This window comes from Hyperolius riggenbachi, chromosome 1 (genome assembly GCF_040937935.1).
Source record: "Hyperolius riggenbachi isolate aHypRig1 chromosome 1, aHypRig1.pri, whole genome shotgun sequence".
In the NCBI taxonomy this organism is placed as follows: domain Eukaryota; kingdom Metazoa; phylum Chordata; class Amphibia; order Anura; family Hyperoliidae; genus Hyperolius; species Hyperolius riggenbachi.
The window spans coordinates 485,587,259-485,610,235 of record NC_090646.1 but is presented as its reverse complement, the minus strand read 5'-3'; the positions used below and the strand labels follow the sequence as shown (position 1 = coordinate 485,610,235).

Sequence of the window (22,977 nt, the reverse complement as noted above, 5' to 3'; positions counted from 1 at the left end):
GCGATTGTATCAAATGTGCATGTTCGGTATCCCTTGGGGAATAGCAATCACAATATGGTAACATTTGATTTGGCATTTAGCAGAGTCTCTGAGTAAGGGCAAACTAAAGCTATGGATTTTAGGAAAGCCATGTTTCAGCTCAGGGAGTCAATACATCTTGTTGACTGGAATAGTAAATTACAGGGCAAGGCCACTGAAAGTAAATGGCAAACATTAAAACAGATTCTTAATGGAGTATTTTAGTATGTACATTCCTAATAGGAATGAACCAGAACAGTTTTGCAAGAAGAAGCAAAACTGTCTGAGGCCCAGTGCACACCAAAACCGCTAGCAGATCCGCAATACGCTATCGGTTTTGGGAGCTGATTTCAGAGCGATTCTAGGTATGTTTAGAGAGGTTTTCTAAACATACCTAGCGGTTTTGCGTGCGTTTTTGTGTAGCAGATTACATATATTGTTACAGTAAAAGCTGTTACTGAACAGCTACTGTAACAAAAATGCCTGGCAAACCGCTCTGAACTAGCGTTTTTCAGAGCGGTTTGCGTTTTTCCTATACTTTACATTGAGGACGAAACGCTTCCAAAAACCGCAAACGCGCAGCAGGAGGCGCGTTTGCGGCTTGGCAAAAACGGCAAACTGCCGGTGTGCACCATCCCATTGCAATACATTAGACAAGCGTTTTTATAGGCGGATGCGGCCGGTGGATCGCTCCAAAAACCGCTCGGTGTGCACTGGGCCTTAGTGTGTACAGGGGTACGGGCTGCACCACAGATGCTTAACTCACCAGTGTGCTGCACACAGCTCTCCATCTTCCTGACACTTCTGCCTTGACAGCCAGAAGTCAAAAGGATGGAAAGCAGCATGCAGTGCAGCGGCAAGAGGCAGTGTTATAGGTAAGTTAACGCTCTGTGTTGTGACCCATGCTTCGCTGCTTGCAAAACAGTTTTTGCTCATCCATAATAGGTATATACATACTACAATACTACAGTTGCAAATTCAGTTGCAGGCTCCTATACAGTTGTCATACTGAAACTTGGTCTGATCATAAGTGTTTTGGGTGACAGTTATCTAACACCTATACACGGCCTTAGACTCCTGCAGAACAGGCCCGCAGGACCTTATGCCAATTGGCGTTAGGTGGTCCTGGGGCTGCCGCCGTGGCCACGCCCATCGGCATGAGGCGGTCGGCAAGTAGTTAAAGCACACGAACAGTGTCCAGTGCCCTTGGCCGGTGCAATGAATGCCAGGAGATGTAGTTCTTTATTGTGAGTACATCTCCCCGCCTCCCATCAAAGTACTATGTCTCCTGTCATGCTTTGCAGTGGTTGGGGACGCAGGAGTCTCCTGGGAGTTTCAAAACTCACTTTTTCCATCAAGCATACGCTCTACCTTAGGAGAGCTCACCCGTTGACCTCTGGCTAAGTTATACTTCCTACCAGATAACCTAAAACACACTGCCTCTAGGTATGATTATTATATTATACCCCACTTCTTGTTTCCCCCTATTCATTTAGATTGTAAGTTGGCAAGGGCAGAGCTCTTTCACCTTTTTGTGCCTTGGATTTTGTTACACATTTATTCATATTAATTATGCCACTGTTATTACCAATTCTGTAGTTTGTACCGATTCTGTATTTTGTACCAACTCTGTATTTTGTACACTGGTGTATACCATTGTCTGTATTCTTTTGTACTCCATATTTGTTCTTACTTTGTACAGTGCCACCGGATATGTTGCTCTTTATAAATATAAATCAATAATAATAATCATCTGTGGCACCTGCGAGTCTGCCTGGAGAAGATGAATTCCAGCATAAAGAAGGGGGCATACCCCACAGGTAATAATGTCTGCCACCCCCCTATGGCCCACCCCAGTTATGAACCTCCCTTAGGGGGAGGTTTGAGGTCAGTGGATTCCTTTAATCCTGTAACTAGCAAATGATAAATAGTCACATTTGTTAACAGAAAGTGGGCCTGTGTTGACAAAGTTATCTGCTGTGTAACGAGTTCTTCTTTGATTAGAAAGAGGTGATGTGTTATCATTAATGTGTTATTATGCCATGAGAGAGCATCCCTAGTTCTTTATGTGTTTTAGAAGAACCACCTGTGATTTGGCAGGGTCATGGAGCTTGTCTTTTGGAGGGGCTTAACAGGGGCATTCCTGAATCCTGATTGATCTGCCAACCCAGTGAAATGTTGACAAGGCTTGCAATGGCATTTAGGAACTGGCAGTTTTCTGATAACCAGATATAACCATATGATGGCCTTGGAATGCAGGATGGAAGGTGCACTGCCTAACATGTAACGTGTCATAAAACACTTCATATGTGTTTTGGCTGGTGCACACCAGAGCGGTTCTGGAGCATTTTTAAAAACGCTAGCGGTTTGAAAACTGCTTGGCTAATGTATTTCAATGGGCTGGTGCACATCAGAGTGGTTCGTTTTTTTCCACAAACGCAAACTCCAGGACTGCAGCATTTTATAAATTTCTGAGGTGTTCCTGCCTCAATGTCAAAGTATAGGAAAGTGGAATACCGCTCTGAAAAACGCTAGATCAGAGCTGTTTTCCAGGTGTTTTTTTGTTACATAAGCTGTTCAGTAACAGCTTTACTGTAACAATATATAAAATCTGCTACACAAAAACGCTCCAAAAATGCTAGGCATGTTTAGAAAACCTCTCTAAACATGCCTAGAATCGCTCTGAAATCTGCTTCAAAAACCTCTAGCGTTTTGCAGATCTGATAGAGGTTTTTGGTGTGCACTGGCCCTATCTGTGTCTACAGCAGCCTGGTGTATTTCAGGTGTTTACTTTCTTACATTAGACCAGGGATGTCCAAACATTTTGGATAAAGTGCCATATCATCGTTCTTGAGATGACTAGAAGGCCAAACTAGTGAAATATAACAAATTTTTTTGGGATTGCCAGGTACAGTATGTCTATTACATTTTATCAAATAAAACATTTCCACAGGAAATAAACCATATACCATGTGTGCTGTCAGCATGTCCCCTTCAGTGTGCAGTGGCAGCTGCTGATAGGGGGCTGCTGCTGCTGCTGATACAGTGGTAGCTGCTGCTGGCATAGTGGTGGCTACTGCTAGGATAAGTAGTTACCCATCAATCATCCAGTCCAGCCCCTTGTCTCTTCTTTCCCATCTCTTTTCCTCCTTCTCGATCAGGACATCTGCGCCCATTTTCCAGAGTCCCATAGTAATCACTACAGGACTACAAAAATGGTTGATATATTTTCCAGTGTATACTGAATTTCTTTGTAGTCCTAAAGTAATTCCTGTGGGACTACAGGAGCAGAGTGGGAGGCAGAGTGGTGACACAGGTTGGCTCTAAAAATTGATGCGTGCTGCACTGCAGTATGGCCTATGGGCTGCATGCAATTAAAGTCTCACAAGAGCTTTGAGGGCCATTGGAAAAGGCTCAGGGGGCCGAGTTTGGCCCTCGGGCCAGACTTTGGACACCCCTGCATTAGACTGAATGTGCAGGAAAGTTGTTCTAAAGGAAAAATGTTTGCAACCAATCAGATTGCTAAATGACAACAGGAACAATTGTAACAACACTTTTTATGTATTTGGTCTGATGAATATGATTATACTGCACCAGAGTTCAGGTAGTTGTCAATATGGCTCTACTGCCACCTGGTAAGACTACATCTCTCATCGCCTGAAGGCCAATCTGTAGCCTGAGGCAAAAAAATGTCACTTTGTCTCATGACAGTCATGGCCTTGTGAAGCACATGCAGTCCCTAGACTTTGAAATTATGAATAGGTTGGTGTCAGCAACAGAATCAGGAGCAGCTCAATTCTCAGCACTGTGGAGCTTTGCAGAAAATCTCTCAGATTGCGTTAGGAATAGGAATGTGCATCCTAATTGTGGCAACACATTGATCTTTATAATAATTGTAATAAATATGGTTTAGTGTTCAAGAACACAAAATATGCTGTAAAAGCAGCAAAGGCTATTGTTAGGAAAAGATGGAAACTTATAAAGGTATTTTTTTGTGTGTTTTATGTTTTTATTCTCATTAGTGATTGTGCTTTATATTTTGATGTATATTTATATTTAACCTTTACTTTCCTCCACTTCATTTCACATGTTTTTTTCTCTTCTTTCAATCAGCCACTGAAATCGTCTTCTTACCACATCTACTGTTTTAAAAATGCAAGGTGTTTTCTTGTTGTTAGTATAAGAGCAATTTGCTCCTTTCAATGCATTGTACCAGATGCTTTGAAATGCTTTTGTTAATAATGATAATAGGGCTGATTATCCTTATTAACCCCCTTGCCGTTCCAATTACTGCGGCAAGGGGGCAGCGCAGCACTTTTAAATTTTTTTTATTAATCATGTAGCTAGCCTAGCGCTAGCTACATGATAGCCGCTGAGCAGCGGCATCCCCCCACCCACTCCGTTCACCTCCGGCGATCTGCGCAAGCAGGTAATCACGTTCAGAACGGAATTTCCTGCATTGCTTCCCCAGTCGCTATGGTGATGGGGGGGGATGACGTCACCGACGTCATGGACATCAGGACGTCAGAGGGAGTCCGGATCCCCCCCTCCCCCTAAGCGCTGCCTGGCACTGATTGGCCAGGCTGCGCAAGGGGTCGGGGCGGCGCGACGGGTAGCAGCGAATCGGCGACAATCGAGTTATGCATGCAGCTAGCAAAGTGCTAGCTGCGTGCAATAAAAAAATTGTGAAAATCGGCCCAGCGGGGCCTGAGCAATCCTCCTGCGCAGGTTACCCCGAGCTCAGCTCGGGATAACCGGCAAGGAGTTTAACAAAAGCTTAGAATAGGGCTCTAAGTGCAATCTTACAGGAAACATAAACTGAGAAGGATATGGATTTTTCCTTTTAAAATAATACCAGTTGCTGGACTCTCCTGCTGATTCCTGTGTTCTTTAAACTTTTAGCCACAGCCCCTCAACAAGCATGCAGATCAGGTGCTCTGACTGAAGTCAGACTGGATTAGCTGCATGCTTGTTTCAGGTGTGTGATTCAGCCACCACTGCAGCCAAAGAGATCAGCAGGACTGACAAGCAACTGGTATTGTTTAAAAGGAAACATCCATATCCCTCTAAGTTAAGGTTCCCTGTAATGGTGTTTATGCAAGCAATGTAACTTGCATTGTACACAAAGCGCAATTCGGGCAATATACACAATGCACACTTTCTGCACACATCAATTTTACCGTAGTTTAGTGAATTAATAACAATATGACAAAATAGGACAAACGATATGGAACATCTATTGTTATTTGTTGTGGCTTTCAGTTAATCCCCAAAAAGTGCATATGCACATTGACTCATTTTTGCTTGATTTGCATTCTGGAATCTTTGCATTTTTTTATCATTATTTTGCTCAGTCTAATTTAACTTTTTGAGCAAAACACCCATTTTTGAGCAGGTTTTCTCTGTTTGATCGACATTTTCCCTCACTGCAGTTAGAGAGTGCATGTGCTTTTGTGTGGTGTGAGGAATTCACTGCAGTTAGAGAGTGCATGTGCTTTTGTGTGGTGTGAGGGACTCACTGCAGTTAGAGAGTGCATGTGCTTTTGTGTGGTGTGAGGGACTCACTGCAGTTAGAGAGTGCATGTGCTTTTGTGTGGTGTGAGGGACTCACTGCAGTTAGAGAGTGCATGTGCTTTTGTGTGGTGTGAGGGATTCATTGCAGTTAATGGGAGCTGGCTAATCCTTATTAGGTTACATTTTAATTGTTTGTTTGCAAAAAAACTAAATTGGCAATTTGCATTGCAATTACGGCGTCTGTAACAACTCTTGTCTCGTTAAGTAGCAGTGCATGTTGAAACATACGATATTCTGTCATTAACACTTTTGAAAAAAACACCTTTATATTGATCATATTTAGACATAGCTCCCAGCTGTCCCTCTTTGGGAACCAAATCCCTCTGTCTCTCTATCTCCCTCATTTGTCACTATTTCCTGACTAATGTACAGATCTATGTGAATATATGTATTTTCCAACTGAAAAATGTGTTTCATTGACTCTTAACATTAATCCCAACCTTTAAATTGACATATTTCTTATTTTCAAATATTATTATGAAGGAAAATAAACCAGGATAGAAAGGACCAGTGTGGTTTGAATAATAAAACAACATATTTTTCTTTATGAAATCTTCATGGTGTGCATGACTAGGAATGTGTTGTGGGCATGAGTGGGGGTTTGGCAGGGGTGTGGCTTATGTGTCCCTCTTTCATTTCTCAAAAAGTTGGGAAGTATGTTTTCAGATAGACTCAAACTGACAAAACCTGCCTTACCTTTTGTACTCTGAGAATGCCATCTTGGCCTGCGGCGCCTGCCATCACACTGAAGGTATCCCCAGCATCGCCATCCAGAATATTATATGACATTTCTGCATTCTCACCTACGTCTGGGTCATGTGCTCTCAGTCGCCCAATTAAAGAGCCAGGAAGTGTGTCTTCTAACACAGTGAACTGGTATAGACCTGTAACAGAATGCACTGAATTTAAATCATGGTTGCCTAATGGTTTCCTTTCCTTTATTAAAAAATCCACACATTTCCAAATGGGAGCGGCACCAGACCAAGGGCCTTATGCACTTCCTTGCAAGAATATTTCCGTGTACATATAGGGCACGGCAATATTACCCTTACTTCCATCAGCGTGTACTGCTAGTAAGGTTCATTACCATAGCAACGGTCGCTCTACTCAAATATCATGGGCCACGCTAATAGTGTTACACACTGCTGGAAGTAAGGGTAATAGTACTGCACTTTTTTGCATCAAGCCCCAAGTGCGATAGGAACCATTTAAAACAATAGGTCCATTCTGCACTGTACGCCATGTGCTGCTGTGCACATAAATGCGTATAGTATGAAAAAGCTCTAAGGCTTCAGGCACACAGGTAGACCCACTGCTGCTGTTGTGGACATTTGGTCATCACCATCAATTTACTGAGTAGTAATCTGTCAGGCAGGAATGTTATATTAATGTACACAGCTCAGATTTTCCCTCTGATTTTTGGTCTTAAGCAGGTTCCTCGTTTGAACACATGGTGTTGATTGATGGTTCACAGGTGCACACAGCTTGACGTGTACAATTAATTGATAAATCCGATCTTGCAACAGCTGATAAAAGACTTGGCTATTTTCAGTCCATTCACAGCAAAATTCACTCTTAGTTCTTGAATTATTCAATCTCTTGATTGTTTTGGAAGGTGCCTATTTGTACCAGGCCTAACCTAAACAACTGTAAACATTCAGTCTTTGGTAGTGACTTTGACAGATGACCAGGGTGTGAATATTGGCTCTTCCTGTTCAGTAAGGAGAGGATGAGACCCTGGGCAAGGCTCCCATACACTGCTACTGCCTACAGAAAGCGCTCTAGTGGCTGCAGCTCTGTTGGTTTTAGTCTGCCATGAGAAAAGCACAATATAAATGTTCTGTGTCTTGTCTTGACCTTTTCTTATTCTATGAGTTATTTGCTGAACCTCTCAAGAGCAGACTTGCTTGTTCTCTCCAGTGGGGTGATCTCGGGGTTGCGACTTGGTTACCACTTGCAGCAAAATAGTTAATTGTCAACCAGGTGTCCATCGGCCCATCGGCCCTTGTGTGGCGTTCTGGTAAAGACTAGTGATGATCACTTAGACTTCACACTGTAGGTAAGTATGCACCCACCACTGGTGGCAGGGTCAACAGATTCTGTCGCAGCAGTCCTTACACTAACATCTGGCAAGACGGATTGCAAATGGTGTTGGTGAAAACCTGTGAGGGTGCTAAATTTTCATCCAAGACAATTGAGTGACAAAAATCTACTGTGTGCATATGGCCTTAAGCCTCATAAACACGCTAGATGAAACACAGCTGATAATAACTGTTGTAGCCGAGAATCTATTGCAGTAGCATCCGAAGCCAAGAGCATTGTTCTTATTCACCCTTCCTGCCGCATGACACTCCTCGTGTGCTGCTCCGTTGGCTCTCCTTCACTCCCCCCGCATAGCAACAGGACATGTCACTAGCCTGAAAGCTTGCAGCATGTCCATGCAACATGGGACCTGCACTGTCACCCTAGGGGTCGATCCCTGGTCCCGGTTGGGTGACTTTCCTCATACATGTGTATGAGTTTTTACTCATTTTAGTAGCATTTAGGAGACGTGTGATGCTGTAACTTATAGCACCCACTTCATCTTCATTTCCTTGTAGTATTGATACAAATGTTAAAATAATTATCATGCTGAATTAGATAAATTCAGCCATTCCACATAAAACACGTCTGCCTAAAATTATAAGTGTGACTTCACCAAGACTAATGGTGTAAAAATGTTTAAAATTCAGAAATTCAGTATTGCTTTTGATCTTGTAAGCAGTGGGAGCCAGATACAGGATATTCATATATTGCAGCAAATATTGTGCTTATTGAAGCAAGCCCTGCAAAGCAATGGAGAGCAGCTCTCCCTGTCTCACATATAGCCCATCCTTTCTCGGAATTGACTGCAATTGCCCGATAGCCAGTCTACTCTTGCATAAATACTTCATTTGCATTTCTTAATTGTATAAGTAATTGTGTAACTTGATAGAAGTAATTATGTATGGATATGTATAACGAAATAGGAAGTGAGAAATAAATCCCTTGCTGGTTTCCTGGAGCAACATTTCATGGGATGAAGCTTGCAGCAGAAAACACAGGCTAGCAGCTAATCCAGTGACAGACTGATTTAATTCCATTTATTGGCATATGTGATGCTTCGTCTTCTTGATATCCATTTAAGCATCTTACGGTTCACTTTACTTATTATTTACCTTTTAAAGCAGCGTTTTCTAATAACAACGAGTAACCCAGTTGGGACCTTCGGAAGATGACGTTACTTTGGGCCAAAGGCAAATGAGATTACCGTTATGGCAATAAGGAGTTGGGAGAAAGATCTAAAATGTGTGTTAGGCTGCCTTTTTGCAGATCCTCTGGTTTAACTAGAACAAGTATGCAGATTGGGGATGTTAGATGAGAGAATACCTGATTTGTCTACTTGACCTTCAACTTTATCAATTAAAGGAAATTTGAAGTGAGAGGGATATGGAGGCTGCCATATTATCTCCCTTTAAACAATACTAGTTGACTGGCGTCCTGCATCCTCTTTGGTTGCAGTAGGGTCGGAATCACAGACCTGAGATAAGCATGAGGCTAACCTTGTCAGATTTTTGTCAGAAACACTTGATCTGCATGCTTGTTCAGGGTCTATGGCTAAAGGTAGAGGCAGAGGTTCAGCAGAACAGCCAGGCAACTAACATTGTTTAAAAATAAATAATTATGACAGCCTTCATATTCCTCTTCTTCAGGTTTCCCTTAAACAGAGGCTAAAGCACTTGCCGCGCTTTTTAGTATTTTGTCCCAGTGTTCGGACCCAGGTCTCAGCAGCCATAATGCAGGCTTCTTACAGACTCCTGGGAAAAGGAATGCTGCAATGTAGAAATCGTTCAGAAGCCATTTGTTGTGCTGGTTTTAGGGTCACGCCATTCATGTCTACATCTTCCTGGAGATCTCATAGTGTACTATGGTGCTCATTTTCCCCGAGGTTATGAGATGGTATCTCAACAGGAAAATTAGTGTTTAAGACGTGTGTGTGAAAAGGCCCTTAAGTGCTTGATAAAAGATCATGGCCAGAAGATGAGCACTACAGCTAGAAAACTGACACCTTTTTTCTCTAGAAGGTCACCAGTAGCAGCCTTACAGGATCTTCTCAAAAAATTAGCATATTGTGATAAAGTTCATTATTTTTTGTAATGTACTGATAAACATTAGACTTTCATATATTTTAGATTCAAATAAACACAACTGAAGTAGTTCAAGCCTTTTATTGTTTTAATATTGATGATTTTGGCATACAGCTCATAAAAACCCAAATTCCTATCTCAAAAAATTAGCATATTTCATCCGACCAAAAACAAAAACGAAGCAGTCATTTCTGCAAAAGGATTCCCGACCAAGTATTGAGTGCATAACTGAACATAATTATTTGAAGGTTGACTTTTTTGTTTTAAAAACACTTTTCTTTTATTGGTCGGATGAAATCTGCTAATTTTTTGAGATAGGAATTTGGGGTTTTCATGAGCTGTATGCCAAAATCATCAATATTAAAACAATAAAAGGCTTGAACTACTTCAGTTGTGTGTATTTGAATCTAAAATATATAAGAGTTTAATGTTTATCAGTACATTACAGAAAATAATGAACTTTATCAGAATATGCTAATTTTTTGAGAAGATCCTGTACATATTTCTGTCATGATGGGTACACGTCAATCTGATCCTTACATTGTTTGACACATACAGGTATTTAAATGAATATGGTAAATTAGGCTCAATTTGGGCACCAGATTAGACCAATGTTTGGAGTATCATTAAACTGCACAAACAAGGGTAGCTATTAGAGATGTCGCGAATGGTTCGCCTGCGAACGGTTCCAGGTGAACTTTGGGGGTTCGCGTTCGCCTGCACCAGGCGAACTTTTGCGGAAGTTCGATTCGCCCCATAATGCACTATGAGGGTCAACTTTGACCCTCTGCATCACAGTCAGCAGGCACATTGTAGCCATTCAGGCTACACTAAGCCCTGGAGCCCCCCCCCCCCCCTTATATAAGGCAGGCTCGCTGGCCATGACACTCACTCGTGTGCCTGCTAGAGACAGACTAGGGACAGCTGCTGCAGACTTGTTCTCCTAGGGAAAGATTAGTTAGGCTCTTGGCTTGCTCCTGACTGATTGTTATTGCTAAAATAGCACCCCTCAACAGCTCTTTTGAGAGCTAATGTTTTCCCGATGTGTTATTTTTTTTGTGTGTGTTGCTCTCTGACACTGACATTATACAGCCCTATCTGTTGCAGCTGGATCTTGGTAATTGTTATTACTGTGCCAGCCAGGCCCTGCCTAACTATCTATACTGGGACACCTACCTATGCCTACCTAACTACTGGGGCACCTACTTACCTATACGGGGACACCTACCTACCTACCTATACTAGGGGACCTAACTATGCCTACCTACCTATAGTGGGTCTCCTACCTATGCCTAGCTAACTACTGAGACAGCTACCTATGCCTACCTACCTATACTGGGACTCCTACCTATGTCTAGCTAACTACTGAGGCACCTACCTATGCCTACCTACCTATACTGGGACTCCTACCTATGCTTAGCTAACTACTGAGGCACCTACCTATGTCTACCTAACTACTGGGACACCTACCTATGCCTACCTACCTATACTGGGACATCTACCTATGCCTACCTAACTACTGGGGCACATACTTACCTATACGGGGACACCTACCTACCTACCTATACTGGGACTCCTACCTATGCCTAGCTAACTACTGGGACACCTACCTATGCCTACCTACCTATACTGGGTCTCCTACCTATGCCTAGCTAACTACTGAGGCACCTACCTATGCCTACCTACCTATACTGGGACTCCTACCTATGCCTACCTACCTATACTGGGTCTCCTACCTATGCCTAGCTAACTACTGAGGCACCTACCTACCTATACTGGGACTCCTACCTATGCTTACCTACCTATACTGGGTCTCCTACCTATGCCTAGCTAACTACTGGGACACCTACCTATGCCTACCTACCTATACTGGGACTCCTACCTATGCCTACCTACCTATACTGGGTCTCCTACCTATGCCTAGCTAACTACTGAGGCACCTACCTACCTATACTGGGACTCCTACCTATGCTTACCTACCTATACTGGGTCTCCTACCTATGCCTAGCTAACTAACTACTGAGGCACCCACCTATGCCTACCTACCTATACTGGAACTCCTACCTATGCCTACCTACCTACCTACCTATACTGGGACTCCTACCTATGCCTACCTACATGCAAGAAGATAATAAGGTCGTTGCTTCATTGTGGACAGACCAAATTTGATCAGCTTGACAGGCGACCATATGGGCTGGAAAACTGCCACGGCCTGCACTCTGGCCATGTTGCGCACCAGTCCAGCACGGCCGTCACCATGCAAACAGCTGTTTGCGGTGCGTTACACAGTGAGTTTGGTGTGTCAGTGTGAAGCAGTACTCTAATTACACTCCCTGATTGATGCATACACATGAAAGATGTTTAAAAGCACTTTAGGCCTGCAATTTAGCATTCAATGTGATTTCTGCCCTTAAAACGCTGCTTTGCGTCAAATCCAGATTTTTCCCCAGGACTTTTGGTGTCTATCCCACTCCGCCACCTGGGGGGTCCAGGTGTTAGACCCCTTGAAACATGTTTTCCATCACTTTTCTGGCCAGCATAATTTTTTCTATTTTTCAAAGTTCGCCTCCCCATTAAAGTCTATTGCGGTTCGCGAACTTTTACGCGAACCGAACCTTCCGCGGAAGTTCGCGAACAGGGTTCGCAAACCAAAAATCGGAAGTTCGCGACATCTCTAGTAGCTATGCTGCTCATCCTGCTGGGTCCTACATATGGGAAAACAGGTGCTGAGAAATGTGGTCAATTTACATGCAAATTATCATCAACCCTCTGCACTCAAAACACATGATCATAACAATCTGCAACACTGACAACCACAAAAGCAACTGAGCGTTGTTAAAATTGGGGATCTTAGTTTAAAAAAAAAACTGCAGTATTTTTTGCATTTGGGCAATTCACCCCTTTGTAGTTCCCTCCTTAGTTGCAGCTTGAATCTCAGGTTCTAATATCTCAGGTTCATGAAGGGCTCACCTAATTTCCCCTACTAATGCTTAACCCTAATCTCCCTCTCTAATGTAACACCTTTACAAAGCCTAACCTTAATGCCCCCCCACAATTGACTCCTTCCTGATGACTAACCCTGACAGTTAAAGGTAACCTCACCCCACCACCTAACACCAATCCAAGCACCAGGGCTGAGAGCTAAATTATAAGCCAACACCTGCCAGGAGTATATTTTGAGAGTAGACTATAGCTGAGTGTCCCTAATCTGTGCCAAATATCAGCTACAATTACAACTCTGACTATATTTCAATATAAAATGGGGAAGTTTGCAATCTTAACATTGAATTGCAGACAATTCTGAAAATATTTAGATTGAGATCTTTTATGCTTGGATATATGGCTCAATAGACAGGTTCGATCTGATTTCGATCATTTTTCTGAACCATTTTCTCATAGAAGTGAATGGAAATCAATCAGAAAAACGATAAAAAAAATTGATTGGACAGTAAATCTGCTGAAAAAAACTCATCATGTATTACCAGCATTAGTGAATAAGACCCATGGAGTAGAATTTACATTTAGTTGACCAGAGCCATGTGTATTTTTTGTTACAGCCAATACAGGTCCAGTTGCAGTTCTCCAGGTGCTGGCCAGTAAACAAAAGCTAACCTGTGACTAAAGGGACTCTGTATATATCCAAGGATATTAATCCACTACCACATCCTGAAGGAGAAGTGGTTTATGAAGGTATAGTTGCTATTCCTTGCCCTGTAGAAGTTTTTCTCTTCCTAATCAAGCCAAACTCAAAACCATGAAATTCCACTACCGTATTGTTGGATCTGTAGCTCTGCCGATCCTTTCTACTACCTAACTCCTCCCACTAGTGGCTTAGCAATATGGGGTGCAGAGGTTGAGACTGCATCGGGGGCCCACCCTCAACCACAGTATTAGCTCTTTATTGCTCCTGTGCTGGTAATAATCACTTATATAGATGCTTTGAATAGTGGTAATCATTAACAAACTGCTCCCCATCCCCTTCTTGCACCTTTGACACTGTTGTTGTCCTTGGCAGGTTTTGTTGCGCCATATCAATTGTTATCTATAGAATGATTGGGGAGCCCCAGTGTAAAGCTTGCACTGGGGGGCTCACAGCGTCTTAGCTACGCCACTGCCTCCCACCTTCATTTTGATGAGTCATGCTGTCTGCTTGAGTGTGCAGAGACATACTCTGCTACCAGCTACAGCACTGAAAGCACAGAACAGCTGTCTTGTTCTACATAAAAAGAGCAGACAGCAGGACACTTATCTGAAGGGACGGGAAGAAGAGGAAGTTAGAGAAACTGAGGAGAGCTGCAGATTTGACCATTTCAGTGGTAGCAGATTCCTATACTTGGAGCCACTACGGGGTCCCTTAATCACTATAAGCCATACACCTCATTCTTTCAGAACTTAGGTTAATTTTTCATTAAGGTATGCACTTAATATGACAATTAATATAATGCAAACATGGTATGGAAAACTGACTGTTTAGCTGTTATTCTTACTTTGAGGGAATTTGGGTGGATTGTCATTAACATCTGTCAGGGTGACGGTAACTGTGGTGGAGCCTGACAGACCTCCTACATGGCCCCCCATATCCTTGGCCTGGATAACAACAATAAACTCATCTTGGGTTTCACGGTCCATGTTTGGAATAGCAGTGCGGATCACACCTGCAAAGACAAATTATAATGTTAATGAATCAATAGCGATCCAGTAATTGTTGGTATTTGTTATCCTGATCTATATAACAATATTCTTGCATAGCTAGGAGTTAGAGAGGAGAGCACTTTAACCTTATAAATAGTAAAATTATAATGTTAAATTAAACCTAAGGTGAAATAAAATTGACGGGTTAAACAATTGTATCTACAGTAGAGTTCTGGTTACCCAGAACTCAACTAACCAGCAGTCTCAACCAACCAGCACAAATCTCCAGCAGCACTCACAGTGGTGAAGGCCAACTTCATAGGCTATTTGTAGGCTCCACTGTGCTGAAAGACTGAGTTCCATGGCTCTCCCAAGGTTAATATACTTTCAATTACTGCATTTTAACATTTAATACAGAGTTCATGGTGTGTATATAGTGTGGGGCATAGAACTGTATTAGCTAAGCCTATATTTAACATTGAGTCTCAAGCAACCATAAAGCACCCACTTATCCGGCATCAGCCGATCCACGCTGGTGCTGGATAACCAAGTCTACTGTATATGAATAATTCTAAACAAGACTTTTATATCTTCTTATCCATTATCAGTTACATTGTACCTTGTACAAATGCTAGATGCTTCTTGGCCAGAAGGCTGCCTCCGCTGAGAATCTAGGTTGTTTATGGCAGCTCCCCCAACCCCCCCCCCTCCACCCGATGCACAGGCGAGAGATCTGAACTGCCAGATCATCTCATCCAAGCGCTGGCCATACCATTGTTATGCTAATCACCCTGTGCATCACGGTGTCCTCCCACCATCCCTCTTCATAGCAACAGAATGCTTTGTTAGCCTCTAGGCTAGAGATACATCAATCCTGAACTGTCGCCTGAGGGGTTGAGTCCTGATTCCTACAGGCCACAGTAATAGTGCATGTGTATTTTTCCCTAAGCTGAAGTGTGACTTAGTCCAACTGTAGATAGACTGTGATTTATAGCACTGGAAAACGAATCCCAAAAGTGCATATGAATGCACAATTTGGGTTGCACGCAGGAAATCAAGCTTGGGCGACAGTTTAGGGCCAAGTACTGTACTGGTGGACAGCAATGCAGTCTGTTGCTAGGAAGGGGGGGGGGGGGAGGAGGAGTCACCGTGCAGTACACTATGGACCAGCTTCCAACAAGGGGGTGGGGGGACATAAGAAGGAAAGCAATGGGATTGACTGGCATAACTTAGTGGGCTGGGTCTCTCGATTTATGAGGGAGGCTGTACACACGCTATATTCTCAGCAGAGAACACCGCGGGCAGCCACCTTGGCCTTATTTTCTCCAAGCGTCCCCTAGTCTTTTGCACAAGCCTAGGTTGGAACATGTTCATTAGATCTTCTTCCAAATGCCAGTGTGGATTTCTCTCCCCTAATATCTCAGCTAACATGCTGTGAACTTCATATATACTACTATGTAAAAATGGAGCAGCCAGATTCACTACATTACAGACAGGAAGAATGTTTACATGCTATAGGCGGTAGAAGAGCATCAAAACCACAGTCCACAACACCTGAAGACTGACCATTGGCTGAGCTTCCCCTGTAATAGACAGTGACTATACATAGCTGTATAGGAAATTACCGGTTTGTGGATCCACAGAGAAGTATGGCTGTCCTTCCAGCACAGTGTATACCAGCCTGGCGCTGTTGCCGTACGTCGGGTCATCAGCATCGCTGGCTGTCACTTGGATCACAGAGGTCCCTGTGAGATTCAGCATGATTACTTGTCACTACATCCATCACATTTATACTGTATATATTGTTCTTATTCAGCACATACATAGAGCTTGCTTACAGCCACTGCACAGCACATCTGCTTCTTAACCTTTCCTCCCCAGTATTGGTAGTGTAAATATGTTTTCCTTGGAACTATGGTGACATCAATTGCCCTAAGCTACGCAAATGTTTCCTTTCTCCTTTTCTAATATGCATTTCTGTGGATGTTTACCGGATTTCTAATTAGTGAGAGAAACAAAAGACAAAAGGCCTGTGGAGAACACAGCACATTTTGCAAACCTGGATTGGATTCAATAAAGGTAACAAATGCTTGTAGCCTTCATCAGGGTCATATCAGAGCATGGCAGGGATTAGTAAAAGGTTAGTGAAACAATACAGTCAGGTATGCCCCCTTTCACCCAGAACATCTTTTTCAATAAATCTAGGCTGTGCTGGATTTAAGAAGAATAAAAACGTTCCTGCTGAGGCCATGTGCACCTGATTTCTGTAGCACAAATATAATAACCCTTTATTACCCCACAGTGTTATGATATGACCCAGGTGGGGGTTGGAACCTTTTGGCAAATAATAGCAGACACTTTTTAATACATCCAGTCCAGGTTTGCTGGATTGTGTCTGTTCCCTGATGTTTTCCATCTAAAGAGAGCCTTAGTGACGGAGGCCCAAAGTATTGTAGCAAAGAAAGGCAAGGGGAGAGGACCTGTCCTGTCTATGGTGTACATCTGTCTGCCATTTCTTGCTTTAAAGTGGACCTGAACTCTTGCAGAAATCCAGCCTGTATGTATTTAGAGAGTTTAGCCTGTCAAATACCCCCTCATCTGTAACTAATCACAAGTCTAATTTGATCTCTCAGCTGTCAGTTCAGGAATCTCGGCTGCCTCGGCAGAGCAGCTAATTTGTAAACACAGGATGTTAAACCTATGTCTGCTTCCATGACAGCAGGAAGGAGACACACTGCAAATGTATTGCAGGATTTCTATCAGCTGTAACAAAGAAATGTTTTTCTTTAAAGGTTTTTATGCTGTTGATTATCTTTTAGAGAAGAGAGGAAGTTCTGAGTTCAGATCCCCTTTAAGCCTGGTACACACATCCAATTTTGATTGGTGAATCATTGACCAATTGTACCATCTCCATGTAGTATGAGGGCCACAGAATTTGAATACTATGAATAGATTTTGCAGGTAAGCTCTCTTACTACACAGAGGTTGTAAAATTGGCCAATGATTGGAAAATGACTATTGGATACCAGGCTTTATAGTTGGGGCATTCAGTGATGGATACTGTACAGCCAGTGCTGAGTATAATGGTGTGTGACTGCTGCATATGCTTGCGGATAGTAATTCTGCACCCACTCCTATTATCCCCATGTAACCTGCAAATTCACACTGAGCATTAAACATGCACAGCTTTCAGCCTCCCCAGCCCGTCTTTGTAAAATCCGGCATACAGAATCTCTCCGTGCCACCCTACTGAGGAGTCTGAAAAAGAAATCCACTTTTCTATCAACCTCGAGAGCTTGTTTAATAGCATAGGCTGAAAGCCCAAACATCTATTTTCCTCTGCATTGATTTTTATCCATTTCGTTCCTAGTCTCATTGTTTGCAGATGTGTTTCGTTGCCTTGCTAGATATGATATCAGTTTATTGCTGCTTCTCTCTAGCACACATTATAGGATTACTAATGATAATTGGCATATTTGCTGTGTGAAGGCTCTGGCCTCTGATGTCTCCATTGCACAACACATAGCTAAACACAAAGACCTGCGGTCCCCCCTCACCTACGTTGGACATCTCCGGCACCGAGGCCCGGTAAGGAGGGTGCAGGAAAACAGGGGGGTTGTCATTAATGTCTTGCACCTTGATGATGAATTGAGAGGGCGGCTCTAGTGGTCGCAGTGTAATCTTGTCCACAGCCTGCGCCAGCAGCACATATTCCTCCTTTTCTTCTCGATCCAAAGACTTTGTGACATGAATATTGCCAGTTTTATCATCAATAACAAACACAGATCCGGCGCCTTCTCCAGTCAGGATATACTTGGCTCGTCCTTCCCCTCGGTCGGCGTCTGAGTGCAGCTGTGAAGCCAGAATGCAAACAACATAAAGCCTTGTAAATATTTATAGCTTCAATAAGGTTCAATAGCGCTATTACTGGTGTATCTGCTTTATTCATATAATAGTAACCCATATCAGCTAGCAGCAGCCAATCAGATTCCAGCTTTCAGGAAATAAAACCACCTGCCAAAAATCAATGAGGATTTCCACATATTGAGGATGCAACTTGCGGTTTCTGAAAAATGTACATTTACATAATGAAAGGCAGCTTGATAAATACTTCCAGCTTGCATGCAAATATAATGCAATTTTATATGCAGCTTAAAATTGGGTCAATCGAGTGCACTTGTTGATTGTGATTGGCCCATTTCCAAGCTGTATACAGTTTACATTACATGCTACAGGCAAGCTGGGATCAGTAGCATCTCATTGACCAACTAAATTCAGGATTGTCCCCAAAACATCTTATTAAAGTCTGAAGAAGGCTTATTAGCCAAAAGCTTCCTTTTGTTTTCCTCTAAGTTAGACAATAAATGGTATCATCCTGATTCTTGCGTTTACTGATGGCTAACACGGTACAATACTCTACTGCTTCCAAAAATTTACCAATATATAAATTCCTGTTCCGTAGGGAAAATGCAGTGTCAGGCATTTGATATGCAGTTACTGAATCTGATTAGACACTACAAACTTCCAATTCCTGTCATACTGTCAATTTTTTGAACACTTCAGTTGGCCATACACTCATCAATTTTCTCATTCGATTCCTTGCAGATTTCATTCATCTGCTGGGAATCGATTCCCCTAAAATGTCAGAGCAATCGATTTTTGATTGCCGTTAACTAAAAATCGATCTAAACTATCGATAGGATGGATATTTTAAAACAATTGGGGACGTGGCAAGAGCATTAACAGTGCCTATAGCTTGGGACTGCATCGAACATTGCGACTCTGCAGATCGATTTTCAATAGATACCCTGTTGGAAATTGATGAGCAGTGTATGGTGGGAATTGATTCCTTCTGAATCAATTATTTTCAGAAAGATCGATCATTGTGGAACATTGGATGGAAATCTAGAATAATACACTATGGGATTAAAAAAACAAGTTGTTAGAAAGTATACATGAGCCAGTGCATTCGCTAGCATTTGTTTTTGTTAGAGAGGAACTGTAGTGAAAATAATGCAATGCATAAAATTGCGTATTTTTTGCTATATACATTTATAAATTATTAAGTCAGTGTTTACCCATTGTAAAATCTTCCCTCACCCTGATGTACATTCGAAAAATTATCATAAGTGGCAACATCTTTATTCCTGTAAAGTGCAGCTCTGCAGAATGTTTGTTTATGAGAATTTCTAAGCCAGAGAAACTAATGCCTGATTTTGGAGGAGAATTTCAAATAGCTAAACAGCCTAGGCTAAGCCATACCTCCCAACTTTTTGAGATAAGAAAGTGGGAGAAACGTACCACAAATAATGGCATAATTTCATAATAAATACCATACTGATTCTTTCTGTCACCACTACCTTTCCTTCTTATTAACACCTGAAAATAATATGTCAATTTAGATGGGAATAAATATTTGGAGTCTCATAAATATTTTTTTCTTAAATAGACTGATATAGGATAAAACAAAGCGCCAGAAAGAATAAAATACACTAAAAGCAGTTTAAAAGTGGTAGAACACAATTTTATTGGAATTTTGTTCCACTTTTTTGCGATGCGTTTTGCGGGTTGAGCCCACTTCCTCCGGCAATAGGAGGGTAACTGTGAAAAGTCTCTCAGTGTATGGGTGCCTCAACATGTGAATCGTGTCACAACAAAATAGAGTGAGTTTCCAATGAAATAGATGATTGTGTCATCTGTTGGGAGGTAAGTCCACCTCTTACTGCCATTTTTAAACTGTTTTTAGTTTATTTTATTCTTTCCGGCACCTCTGTTTATCCTATATCAGTCTAGTTGTTGTCCACCCTTGGAGAATGGGTGTTATCCCTTTTCTTGCTACTACAGAGAGCGACTTATTAACCCCAGTGTGGTCGGGTCTAATCTCCCCACCTGCATTTACAGCGGTTGCCTAAGTGATAACCCACACTTATGAATGTTATTTCAGCTGCAGCAAGCCTGCAACAAGCCTTTACATACTACACCATAGTGGGCTCTCAGTTGTCACCCCTCCCCTCTCCCCCTTTAGTATTCAAGCCACATGGATTTTAATAATGCATTTTCATGCATCTATGCTATCTATGATTATTTGGCTGCTTTTGGATTTACCCATACCTCCCAACTTTTTGAGATGAGAAAGAGGGACACTTAAAGCGGAATATAACCCAGAATTTCTTCTTTGCTCTAAAAGATTATTTACAGCATATAATATACTAACACAATGTTTTTTTGTTTTGTTTTTTTTAGTAAAACAGCATTCAAAGGGTTACATCACAGGGCTGACTCTTTCTTCTGCAGGGATAACCCGCATCCAAACTGCTTATAATCTTATCTTGTGTACACATTCTTTACTTGATACATTTATGTAAATAAAATGCACCAGCAGCTTTCAAAGTAAATTAACTGAACTTTGGGAAGTTATAATATCTAAATGAATTGTGTACTTGTGCACAAAAGCAAATATGATAATTGTATGGGTTATAAAAAGTAGGAAAACATATTTTTGTCGAAAATTTTGTCAGAGTTTTAAACCGCTTTAAGCCTTGCCCCTGCCACACCCATTATCACACCTTAGTCACGCATACCATAAAGATTTCATAAGAAAAATATGTTGTTTTATAATTCAAACCACACTGGTCCTTTGTATCCTCTTTCATTTTCCCTTATATTAACATTTTAAAATTAGTAATATATCAATTTAAAGGATGGGAATAAAGTTTAGAGTCAATCAAACACATTTTTTAGTAGAGAAATATATACATATCTACATAGAAACAGGGACTGTCCCTCCGAAAGAGGGACAGTTGGGAGTTATGGATTTACCTATAAGGGTTAACGATACAATTAAGTAATGTGCCCACCCACATGTAGGTGTGTTTATTTAAGTCAACAGTATTTATTCAACTGTTGCACTTGGGCATAGAGATGGCCCGAACGGTTCGCCGGCGAACGGTTCCCGGCCAACTCCTGTGGTTCGCAATCACGGAGAACCGCAAACTTTTCCGAAAGTTCGGTTCGCCCCCATAGTGCATCATGAGGGTCAACTTTGACCCTCTACATCACAGTCAGCAGGCACATTGTAGCCAATTAGGCTACACTCCCTCCTGCAGCCCCACCCCCCTTATAAAAGGCAGGCAGCATCAGACATTGGACTCACTCGTGTGCCTGCAGTAATTAGAGAAGGGAAAGCTGCTGCAGACTCTCATAGGGAAAGCTTAGTTAGGCTCTTGTAGGCTTGTTAGCTTGCTCCTGGCTGATTATTATTGCTAAAAAAGCACCCCTCAACAGCTCTTTTGAGAGCTAATCTTGTTCTTGTGATCTATTTTTTGTGTGTGTGTGTGTGTCCCACTGACACTTGTGTTGCATAGACAGCCTTGGTAATTCCTACTGTGTGTGCCACTGCCAGGCCCAGCACATTCAGTGACTACCTGTGTGTGTGACAGGTGCACATTGTAAAACCCATCACTGTATATAACTGTTGTTCACTTCAGTGCACCCACCTACCTACGTGAGCGCACACAGTGTCACTGAGCCTATCCGGTACCTGTCTGTGTGTGACAAGTGCACATTGTAATACTCATCACTGCATATACCTACTACCTGTTGTTCACTTCAGTGCACCCACCTACCTACATGAGCGCACGCAGTGTCACTGTGCCTGTTCAGTACCTGTCTGTGTGGGACAGGTGCACATTGTAATACCTATCACTGCATATACCTACTACCTGTTGTTCACTTCAGTGCACCCACCTATGTGAGCGCACGCAGTGTCACTGTGCCTGTTCGGTACCTGTCTGTGTGTGACAGGTGCACATTATAATACCCAGCACTGCATATACCTACCTGACAGTCACCACAGCCCGGCGACCACATGGGCTTGAAAACCGCCGCGGCCTGCACTCAGGCCATGGTGCCAGGGCCGGCGCTACCATTAAGGCAGAGGAGGCAGCTGCCCCAGGGCCCCAGAGCTTGTAGGGGCCCCCAGTGGCTACAAGAGGAAAAAAAAAATTTCAAATCGGCCTTATAGTTCCTGAGAAAATCGATTTTAAAGTTTCAAAGGAAAAAAAAACCACATTTAAAAACCTGCCGACTTTAATGGTTAATAACAAATCCACCTTAAATGCTAGAAACCCTAAATTTGCAGGATATGTTAAGGAGATCATTAGGAATAAGAGGAAAAAAACAATTTTTCAAAAAGACCTTATAGTTTTTGAGAAAATCGATTTTAAAGTTTCAAAGGAAAAAAAACACATTTAAAAACCTGCCGACTTTAATGGTTAATAACAAATCCACCTTAAATGCTAGAAACCCTAAATTTGCAGGATATATTAAGGAGATCATTAGGAATAAGAGGAAAAAACAATTTTTCAAAAAGACCTTATAGTTTTTGAGAAAATCGATTTTAAAGTTTAGAAGGAAAAAAGTATAGTTTTAAATGCGGTAAATGTCACTTTTAGTAGCAAACCTAACGGTAGTGTAATTTTACATGTATAAAAAGAAAGAGCAATACATTTCCTGACGGGGTTTCCAGGGGGTCCATACGCAGCCGCAATGCTTTGGCCAGGGATCGCTATACAGCCGCAATATGGCT

At 42.1% G+C, this 22,977-nt stretch overlaps 1 protein-coding gene across 2 annotated transcripts in view; it reads right to left on the bottom strand.

Annotated features, from left to right (window-relative positions):
- Nucleotides 1-22,977, bottom strand: part of CDH24 (cadherin 24) — a 166,310-nt gene that overhangs the window by 24,344 nt on the left and 118,989 nt on the right. For both annotated transcript variants that reach the window (XM_068242114.1, XM_068242118.1), the window contains exons 3-6: nucleotides 17,948-18,242; nucleotides 16,016-16,135; nucleotides 14,246-14,413; nucleotides 6,289-6,476 (exon numbers count right to left, since the gene is read on the bottom strand). In XM_068242114.1, the coding sequence (XP_068098215.1) occupies nucleotides 6,289-6,476; nucleotides 14,246-14,413; nucleotides 16,016-16,135; nucleotides 17,948-18,242 (771 nt within the window). The remainder of the gene's footprint in view (nucleotides 1-6,288; nucleotides 6,477-14,245; nucleotides 14,414-16,015; nucleotides 16,136-17,947; nucleotides 18,243-22,977) is intronic.